Below are 11,230 nucleotides of genomic sequence, written 5' to 3'. Positions count from 1 at the left end.
GAAAACATGAATTGGCGTATAAAAATAAGTATAGTGTCCTTTAAATAATTTTATTAATTATTACCTTAACAATACATCACATCATTAATTATCTTTAACAATACATCAAATCATTGATTATATTACCATAAAAGTAGTAGTGCATATTTTATTTATTAGTTTATCAACATTAACTCTCTGCAAACTATAAAAATCAAAAATGTAGTTTATTGTTAATAGTTCGGTTTAATCTGTTTTACTAAAACTTTTTTTACTAAAACTTTATTAGTTAATAGTTCGGTTTAATCTGTTTTACTAAAACTTTTTTTTATCTTAGTTCCAAGTGAAAAATTACGTATTCAAACACATAATTCAAAGGCATAGTTTATGTGGACAAAATAATAACTTAAATGAAAATAATTAAAAAGTATTACTTTTATTGTTAATTAATGTTTCACTCCATATAACTATTTTACTAAATAAAAAATTCTTTATAATTCCCTTATTTTACCCAAACATATAAAAAAAGCTTTTTTATTTATTTAGGGAATCAATTAGGTATTGACATTCGGGTACACATTCATGTTCAAGTTGCTTTTTTCGGGATCGATTTTTTTGAGTTTTGAAATTAGGTCATACTTGGATATTATACATTTATGTGTGGGGTTCGAGCTGGATTCTTTTGGGTCTGAATGATTTTGATTATGATGTATAGGAACATAAAAATATCCAAATAACCAATATATCTAAAATAGGTTCAGATATTTGTACCAAAAATAATATTATTACCTGATTCAGTCTGGATTTGTTAAATACAATAAGTTATATGGTGACACATCAATATATATTACTAATCATGAAAAAATGTATATTAATGTATAAAAACGTAAAAATCAAGTATCCGATCAAGCTCTAGTCTAGTAATTATGTCTAAAGTCTTTTAGTATAAAATCCTCTATATATTAATTGAGGAACATTTTAAAAGATGTAACCTCAATTTTGTAATAATTAAAAAAGACTCGTTGCTTATATATCAATCAATTAGGTAGTTAATTAGTCGTACGTGTCAGTCTCACATTAAAATTAAAAAACATATTGGTCCAATTCGATTTTTATATCTCACTGGAAATATTTAATACCAACTATATGATATTAACTAAAGAATTGTGGATATTTATTATATATTATTTTCTTAAATAAAACCTATGGAATTACCTAATGTGATTAGGGAAATTGACACAAATACCACATTCATAGTACCACTTTTCATATTTACACTAACCATTTTTACCATCACTTTTAATGAAGGGTAAAATACAATTATACCCTTAGGGTTAATTAATATAGACTTAGGGTTTAGAGTTGAGGGATGGGGTAAAGTTTTTGGAATGTGAAATTTATGATTCTAATAAATATATAAATACTTAAAAAATAGTTTCAAACATACTTTTCGTTTTTCAAAAAGAATGTTTTTTAAAAAAAAAGAAAATTCGAAAAAAATTCAAATATAAAAATTTTAAAAAAAGTTCGAATTTTGAAAAAGTATAATTCGAAAACATAAGAAAAAATTTACATTTTTTTTTTTTTTTTTTTTTTTTTTTTTTTTATTTTCTTATTTTCTATTTTTTTTTTATATTTTATATTTTATTTTTTATTTTTTAACTTTTAGATTTTTATTTTTATTTTTTATTTTTTTTATTTTTTATTTTTTTTATTTTTATTTAAATAATAATTTATTATATATAACAAGGTCATAAGAGTCTTTTGCCACTTAATGAAGAAAATATTTTTGAAAAGTCTCATTAGTGGTAAACATGTAATTTCCCCCTGTGATTATGATATATAGAGTAATTAATGATTTTAAATAATAAAGTTTTGCTAATAATATGTATGTTTTCTATCATTTTTGTTTAATTATTTACTATTAAAATAAATTACACAATTACATTAATCATATTTTAAGAATTTAGATTTTTTGTATATGTTGTATTTGAATTTTTCAAAACGAGTATAAATTACTAAAACTGTTAAAAATCTCACATAAACTTTTGTGATCAATGTTTAAATTATTTTCTATAATAAGATAAAATGATAATAAAATCATATAAATAAATAATTTTATTTTAATAGGTGTTTATGTTAATATATATATACTTCATATCGTTTAAATTTAATTATATATCATATACGATAGATAAGATTGATTGTTTTGATTTATTTATTCTAAAATGATTACAAATAAACAAGAGCAGTCATTTGATTTATATGTGCAAGCCAATTTATTACATAATAGTAACTGATTTTTTATTTATTTAATATATAATTATTATTTCATAATATGCAGAAAAATATAAAAGGCGCAGATCTTAACCTAAGTATGTATCTCTTTAATAATTTTGAATCGTAAACATTTTCTAAATCTCACGACAAAATAAAAGAAAGAAATGAGAATAAACTCAAAAATTAATATTTATATCGAGCAATAACCAAAATGACACAAAAAGGAAAAAATTATCGAAGATAAATAGGATTGACACGTAAACGTAAATTTCTCATAACCATAATTAACTTTTAAATTTCAAAATCATGATATAAAACCGAGCTAAGAGCATCTCCAAAAAGGATCTCTATTTTGAAGTTTCCAAAACTCTATATTTGAAGTTTCAATGTGTTCTTCTCTAAAAGTAAAACTTCAAACCTAACTTCAAAATTATTTATATTTTACACTATGGTCCTTATATTTGTCATAGTTGATGTAAATTCATAAAACTTCTATAGATAACTTGTACATATATACAAATATTAATTAAAAATCTTACACTAAAATATAAAATTATAAATAAAAGTACATAATTAAATATTAAACCGCAAGCAAATATTACATTATTCCATAAAATTATTTCAATCATCTTCGGTTACACAAAATTTGTTTGGACAATATTTTGGAGATTTTGGAGGTTCCGGAGCAAATTTACCAGACTATTAGTGTTGTTATAATATTTAAATTTGAGTAATAATTATGTCTTCATGTGTCTTTTTAATAAGTTTTTATCATGGTTTTTTGTAATATTCTTGTTGTTTAATTCTAGTTTTAAAATATTATAAATATTGTTTTAAATTTTATTTTATTTAATTTCATGTGTAAAACTTAAATTTATAAAACAAATTTGAAATATTTATGAGATATAAAAGTTTTAAGGATTAAAACAATAAACAAAAAAATATTTAAGAATTATAAATATGATGTATAATTATAAGGACCAAAATGCAAATAAAAAGATGAAACTTCAAATTTGAAGTTTTGAAGTTCCTTCTTGGAGAGCAAAAAATTATATATTTGGAGTTATAGAGTTTCTTTTGGAGATGCTCTAACATAGTTTCATTGTAACCAAATAGTAGGCATGAGATTCTTCAGCCTAAACGTTAGGTTTTTATGCGATAAATAATTTTTTGACCTAAAATATTTTTAAAAATGGGATCAGTTCATTAGTAAACAAATTATGTAATTAACAAAAAAAGTTTCAAAAAATTGTTTAAGAGCTAAATTTATTAATTCGATCAATAATATAAATTTTTTTCCATACGATATTTCTTAAATAATTTTCATATAAATTTACCCTGCGCAAGGTGCAGATCTTGTCCTAGTTCATCTTTACTTCACAAACTTATCCGAAGAGCCGTGCTTCTTACTAACCAAGTCACATAGTCTTCTCGGTTTTTTCTTCCTTCACAACACAAGTCTTTATATTCGACGAATCCTATAGTTTAACTTGTAGAGTTTACTCAACAAGTAGGATGAGACTAGAGTTGTGTACCACTACCGAATTATAACTCTTTTTCTCTACCGATTATATGGCTTTCATGATGCTTCACATAACTTTAATAAATCTACAACGATCATGAGATAAAAAGTTGGGTAAATTTAAGGTCGCATCTATACTATTAAAGCAGAATTTATCATTGGATTATATCCTTAGAGTTATTTATATTTTCATGCAACTGCTTTTCTTGATTTTCTTTTAAAATATTTTCACAAACTATATATTCGGCCAATCAGAAACATCAAGACGTTTAAAACAAGAAATGTCGAGCATATAATAAATGCACGTAAGGAAAATATCTTTAAATATAAAACTTTTAAACTCTAGAGGTGATGAGACTGGAATATCTTAAAATATAAATGCACGCAAGAAAAAAATCTTAAAATATCTTAAAGTAGGTATTTCGGTACCTTAATGCAGTTAATTACCCCCTCCGTTTTTTAATATAATTTGTTTTAGAAATTGTGCACATAGATTAAAAAATCATTAGTTTTTTATATTTTCTAAACAAAAACATCATTAATTATTTATCTAACTACAAATCAACCAATAGTAAATAGAAGATATATTATCATTGGTCATATAACATTAACTGTTAATAAATTTTACATAGAAACTGAAAACGTCATATAATTAGGAACATAAAAATTCCTCTAAAACGACTTATATAAAAAATGGTGGGAGTATGTAAAAAGATTTCATTCTACGACTATCTTGCATCGAAATCAAATATACCTTAAATGCTCAAAATCCAAAAATTAAATAATATTCCATCTGTTTCACACAGATTAAGAAAATGATCGAAATGCATTAAAGTTCTTATTAATAAATGTCGAGCATATAATAAATGCACGTAAGGAAAATATCTTTAAATATCACTTTGACATTTTCACACAGATTAAGAAAATGATCGAAATGCATTAAAGTTCTTATTAATTACACATATTCATCCAATAATATTTGAGATAAAATGAAATTATTTATAAAATCAATGTATTTGTAATTAATTTTAAGCTGAAAGTTTCATTGAAATTCCAAAATGAAATTCTTTTTATAACAAGAAAAAAATGCTAAAGTGACACTTAATATGAAACATAGGGCGTATAACCCATATAACTTTAAATAATGTAAAAGTGAATATCTGAAATTAAAATAAAAATTGGATTTATTTGGAAATTTTAATGGAGAACGATTTTTTTAGATATTTCTTGTGTTTTGAGCATTTTAATGTATACTAAATATTTGCTCCGAGTTGGATTTGAATCTGGTTCTTCCTATTTTTGTGATCAGGTTCGATTCATTTTTTGGATCCGAGTATTTTGCCCAACTCTATCATTTATCATAATTTTTTTTATAAAAACAAAATTTGATCAATGCAAGACATGTTAGACGATGTATTACTCCGTTACAGTTTTTAATCTTTAAAAATAAAATAAAACAAATGCGAGACATGCCAATGCTTATTTAAATAAAATTATACAAAACTTAAAATATATACTTATATATAGAAATTATAGTTTATAATGAAATTTCTCTTAAAATTTTCACTGCATGCAATAAAATGTGGTCCTGTTTTGTAACTATGTACCGGGGGAAGGTCTACTTAGGGTTGGACATTTTATCCGTTAAATTTGATTCGATTTGTTATTATTTTCAATTCGATCCAAGAATTCCGCATATCCGTAAACTTTCGAAGAAAAGTAAATACTAAAATTTAATATATGTTGAAATCGAAGCAAAAATCACAAATATTAAAATTTTGGAAAGCAAATATCTGCTTCGATCTGGCAATATATAAATACATGTATATATGTTGATAATATTTAAAGTTTTAAATGTATAAAATTATATAATTATTATTCTAACATATGATTTGACAAATTCTATTCACATTATTACCTATATAAATGTATTCCATAGACGACAAAAAAAAAATGTATTCCATAAAAAGAAGAGAAATTTTTTTATGACAATTATAAAACATTTCTTAAGTTTTGTGTTACTATAATTGTTAACTAAATTTTAAAAAATTAAAATCAGAAATCTTATTTTGTTAAAACCGTTCTCTCTCAAGCGACCCTTTGGGCGAATCTCAAATCCACAGTTAAACACCTCTTTTTCACCGAGGTTTCCGTGTCCGGCGGCTTCGGCCGTCGGTTTCTCTTGTTTATTTTCTTTAGTTAGTATTAGTTTAGTAATCAAACCAATTCATGTTGAATTGGACATCAAGTTTCGTGTTTTGTTGCTGTCTCACCATTTGCGGTCATCCTGGCTTCTTCACTGGCGTTTATCAACTAGGATTATGGTCATGGATATATCAGTTATCATCTGGACAATCCTGAGTATTTGCACGAGAAGATCAATGGGTTTGTGGCGAATGATGGACATGCGTCTCTTCTCCCAAGTGGAGTGTTATTCTCCGGTGTTGGAATCCCTTGTCAGGCATTACAGTATCGATGGCTTTCTTTTGCACATGATGCATGTTTGTATATTCTCTCGAGGATCTCGATTTGAGCACACACAGTTTCTACATCAAAAGGCGCCATGGCCAGGAGATATTAAGGGATTGATGCACTCGCCATTCTCGGTTTTGAAGGTACCGTATGTATTTATTGGATTATATTGGAGGTTTATATCCGGGAAAGCAAGAAGTCAAACACTATTCCATTTATTTACTCAACCTGCACTTTTTCAAACCATTTTGAGTTTGATTGGTATGGTGAAAGAGAAGTATGGATTGTGGACAAGAAGGGTAAATCCGCAGATGTTTCTACAACAAAACAATTGGAAAATATGGTTTTATTGGTTTCAAAGCAAAATAATTTTAATGCCATGGATGGATCGCGATGTAACAGATGGATCACATCCAATGATCTTCTTAAAGAAAAACGGCGTTTGCTCACAAGAACTAAGAGCTACAAGAAAGATCTTACAAGACCAAGAACGAAGTGGAGAAAAGCTAGCGAATCAGTCTGTCCTACGAATGTGTTTGGAAGCATCGTGTCACTGTTGTATCTATTAAATGTTCATTTTAGCAACATGTTTATTGAAATTTATGTTTCATGTAATTTGTTACATTGATTTGATATCAATAAAGTTAGATGGTATAAAAAAAAAATTTTAAAAAATTATAACATATGTAGATTCACTACTTATTTTTATTTTTATTTTATATATGATGCAACAAAATATTTTATTTTATCAAATTTTTAATATTATTTGTATTAATCAAAACGAATGAGATATGCGTAAGTATCCGTAAATATTCGCAAATATCTATTTATTTTCTGGATATCTATTTTTCCGGATATCCGTATTTTTCTGAAGCAAAACAAATAAAAAAAATTAGATATCCGTAACACATGAAGCAAATGACAAATATCTTTAAAAATCCGGATATCCGATCCGCGCCCAGCCCTAGGTCCTACTATTTTGCACTGACTTTGATTAAACCTTCTCTTTCGGTTGGTGTCTTTGTTTGCGTAATCGGACGCCTTGAATCTTCATATCGGAGACGATAACAATGGCGTCGCTTCTTACGACGGGGCTCATACAATCTCATCATCTCTCTTGGAGAATCCATCGAGTCAAGCTCTTATCTTGCTCCACAGATTTGCCCACTCGGAAGGTACCTGCAGTTTGTACCAGAGTGAGTGACCTTATTGTTTATTGCGATTCCTCTTGATTCTATCTTTGTGCAGGTTGTCAAGGAATCAAAGCTTTCTAGAGATTCCAGTCGAAAGATCAAAGTCGTAGACTATGCTCCACTCATCGAAAGCTTAAACCGAAGAAGATTGCCTGATGAAGCTCATGAGATTTTCATCCAAATGAAATCAGACAACTTGCTGCCTAACTACAGAACGCTTTCCGCTCTTATGCTCTGCTTTGCTCAAAACGGTTCTGTCCTTCGATCGCGTGCCATCTGGGAGGAGATTCTAAACAGCTCTTTCGTCCCTGATCTCCTTGTCATCTCAAAGCTCATGTCTGCTTACGAGCAGATTGGTTGTTTTAGTGAAGTTTCCAAAATCACCAGGGACATAAGTGCAAGACATCCTAAGCTGCTTCCCGTCGTATCCTCACTTGCTATTTGCTGTTTTGGAAAGAAGGGTCAGTTGGAATTGATGGAGGATGCTATAGATGAATTGGATTTAAATGAGATCTCCTTAGACTCGGCCACTGCTAACGCAGTTGTCAGATACTATAGCGTTTTTGGTACTCTAGAGAAGATGGAGCAGGCTTATAGCCGGCTTAAGAAGTCTGGTGTTGTGATAGAGGAAGGAGAGATAAGAGCTGTGTTGTTAGCATACTTAAAACAAAGGAAGTTTTATCGGCTTCGTGAGTTTTGTTCAGACCTTGGTCTTGGTAGGAGAGACCTGGGGAATATGTTATGGAACTCTGTGTTACTGTCGTATGCAGCTGACTTTAAGATGAAAAGCTTGCAGAGAGAGTTCATTGAAATGCGTGGCGCTGGTGTCTCTCCTGACCTTACCACATTTAACATACGTGCTCTTGCGTTTTCTAGGTTGGCTCTTTTCTGGGATCTGCATCTTACGCTTGAACATATGAGAGTTTTTGACATTGTTCCGGATCTCGTGACTTTTGGATGTGTGGTCGATGCGTACATGGATAAGAGGCTAGCGAGGAATTTGGAATTTGTATACAACCGAATGAACCTGGACGACTCTCCTGTTGTTTTAACTGATCCACTCGTCTTTGAAGTACTGGGGAAAGGAGATTTCCATCTTAGCTCAGAAGCTGTTTTGGAGTTTGGTCAACGGAGAAACTGGACGTATAGAAAGCTAATTGGAGTTTATCTCAAAAAGAAGTTGCGAAGAGACCAGATTTTCTGGAATTACTAACCACCTCTTTGCCGCAGCGCAGCGTGATAAACTTATCAGATGCTTAAAACACTGAGGTTAGAGAGTGATTGTGCAACTAGATTTTGTTAAATGGTGTTGTATATGCAGTGTTTTTTATTTATATTTTTTTTGGTGTGGACAGTTAGTTTAGCATGTCTGTGAAGCCATACTTATTGGTTACAAACCTATCCTTGTTGCAATATATTTTTGTGTTTCCGACACCCTGATAGGTAATTCGAAGAGGCCAAATGAACTGCTGACATGGACAAGATATAAAGAGATAGACTCTGGTGGACTTGGAAGGTTTTCGGTTGAAGAAGACTCACGACGAAGGCCTAGATATAAATAGAGTTCTTCTTCATTTGTTGTTCATGCTTTGAATGTTGTTGTAGAAAGACCCTATGAGTCTTCTCTCTCAGTCGCCAAGAAAATGATGATTCATGTTATGTTGTTATGTTCGCCATGAGAGTGTAGCTTCGAAGCTGTATCGTTTTCTTATTGAATTGCTAGTTCCGTGAGTTAGAGATATCCAAACTCTATCACACTGATAAGCTATTGAGAGCTTATGTGAAACAGAGGATGAAGAGAGCTGACGTGGAAGGGACATCTAAAGATCTCAACAAACAATGTTGACGTGGCGAGGAGGGAGGAAGAAGTTTGTTACGATCAGTTTTACATAAATATTTACTTGTTTGTTGCTTTGATTTTTTATCGAGTAATTGTACTTTGATCATTGGGCTTGTAGAGAGATTTTCTCTATGAGAAGGCAGTAATTCGAGAGAGTGTTCTCGTTTTGCTGAGGATCAGATACTTTGAGGAGAGATTCTTATTGTATTTGATATTGACACTCTTGTTAATCGAATACAACTCATTATTTGCTTAACAAATTGGTTAGACGATCTGGGTGGACTGTGCGACGGTGACGATGGCGGGTTTAGAAGCGGAGGTGGAGACGATCAATGGTTCGTTAGGGGAATTGAAGAAACAAGTCAATGTGATTCATGGTGGTTGGGCGCTATTGGCGAAATTGAATGCCGATATAACACATACGCTGCATTTGATGGCAAACTCATTTGCGAAGCTCAAAAACCTAATTTGCGCGGAGAAGGCGAACGGAAAGACGATTGCGAATTCATCTAATCCAGTTGATCAGGTACGCCTCATCTAGGTTATCAGAGAATCTCAGATTCGTTAGAAACTCGATCTGATTGGTTGCGCAAAGTTGAATTACCTCGATTCAATGACGTTTATCAAAATATTTGGATCAATCGAGTAGAAAAAAAAATTTTGATTGGAAAAATACAATGATCAAGATAAGTTTGATCTACTGGCAGCGGCGTTCGAAGGTGCAGTGTTAAACTGGTTTATGATTGTGCTGGATACAAATCATTTTCCAAATTGAGACAGTTCAAACCGAGATTAGTCATGCAGTTTGCAAGCAGAATGGAAGACGATCCAGCTAAGAGATTATTTTCAATTCAACAGAAGGAATCTATTGTTGCATACATCAATGAGTTTGAAGAGTTGAGAGCTTTGGTCAAAGGGATTGATGAAGCGAATTTGACTCATGTATTCTTCAATGGTTTGAAGCCTGAGATGAAAGAAGTTTTCAAAATGAAAGAGCCTCAAGGATTACGAGATCATATTGCAGCCGTCATTAAGATGGAAGATAGTGCTTTCTGTCGTTCTGTAGCGGCAGTCTCTCATCAGCCGTATACAGGCCGGTCAATTCAGTCGGGTGTTTCACATTCCCAAGCTCCTGTAGGAGAGGGTATTATTAAGAATCAACAAGGAGAGAAGCAGGGGGCTAGACAAACACGAACATGAATTATTACAGGCCAAAGACGGTTAACACCAGTAAAGATAGCGGAAAGGAAACGGTTGGGATTATGCTATAAATGTGATGTTCGTTGGTCCAAAACACATGAATGCAGTCAGATGGAGCTTCAAGTGATAACAGTGATTGATGGAGTGGAAGTTGAGATGAATAATGAGGATTGGATTGACACTTTTGAAGATGAAAACGGAGTAGTTACAGAGCTAATTGAACTGTCTTTTTCACACTTCTTGGATCCTTCTGTTGCCACCAAGCTTAATCTAGCACCACAACAAGGCGCTAATCTGAACATTATTTTGGGAACAGGGATTGCAGTTTGTAGTGCAGGAGTTTGTCACCAAGTTCCTTTTACACTTCAACAAGTTAATGATGTCGCTGACTTTATTCTGTTAGAACTGGGAAGGTTGATATGGTTTTGGGCATACAATGGCTTCGTACTCTTGGCAAGTGTGTAATGGACTGGGAGACTCATGAAATGTCTTTCACATTTAAAGGCCAGCGAGTGACACTAACTAGTGATGCCTCATTAATTCAGGGTGGTGTACACGCTCAGATGACGGAGTATGTGGAACCTTTTGAGACCTTCTACAGGGAGGTAGAGCTCATTACAGTCAATACTATCGAACTACAGTCTGAGATTCCGATTCCGGTAGAACACTTATTGGAGAGGTTCAGGAGATTCTTTGAAGAACCAAGCCAGATACCGACTTTGCGTGACAGAGAGCATGCTATAA

At 31.1% G+C, this 11,230-nt stretch overlaps 1 protein-coding gene across 3 annotated transcripts; it reads left to right on the top strand.

Annotated features, from left to right (window-relative positions):
* The first annotated feature begins 7,217 nt into the window (after nt 1–7,217).
* On the top strand, nt 7,218–9,508 carry LOC103873292 (pentatricopeptide repeat-containing protein At3g42630). 3 transcript variants are annotated; one of them, XR_633910.3, is made up of 3 exons: nt 7,218–7,428; nt 7,502–8,715; nt 8,890–9,508. XR_633910.3 is itself a non-coding variant. In XM_009151715.3 (2 exons), the coding sequence occupies exons 1-2, from the start codon at nt 7,324–7,326 to the stop codon at nt 8,657–8,659; spliced, it is 1,263 nt and encodes a 420-aa protein (XP_009149963.1). In that variant the 5' UTR covers nt 7,218–7,323; the 3' UTR covers nt 8,660–9,144. The 3 variants fall into 3 exon arrangements, 1 of the variants encoding a protein (XP_009149963.1); XR_633909.3 differs by having other exon boundaries at nt 8,802–9,508; XM_009151715.3 differs by having other exon boundaries at nt 7,502–9,144.
* The last annotated feature ends 1,722 nt before the right edge of the window (nt 9,509–11,230 follow it).

Source organism: Brassica rapa, chromosome A06 (genome assembly GCF_000309985.2).
Source record: "Brassica rapa cultivar Chiifu-401-42 chromosome A06, CAAS_Brap_v3.01, whole genome shotgun sequence".
NCBI lineage: Eukaryota > Viridiplantae > Streptophyta > Magnoliopsida > Brassicales > Brassicaceae > Brassica > Brassica rapa.
Note: the sequence above shows the minus strand (reverse complement) of the source record. Positions and strands in the feature narration are given on the sequence as shown.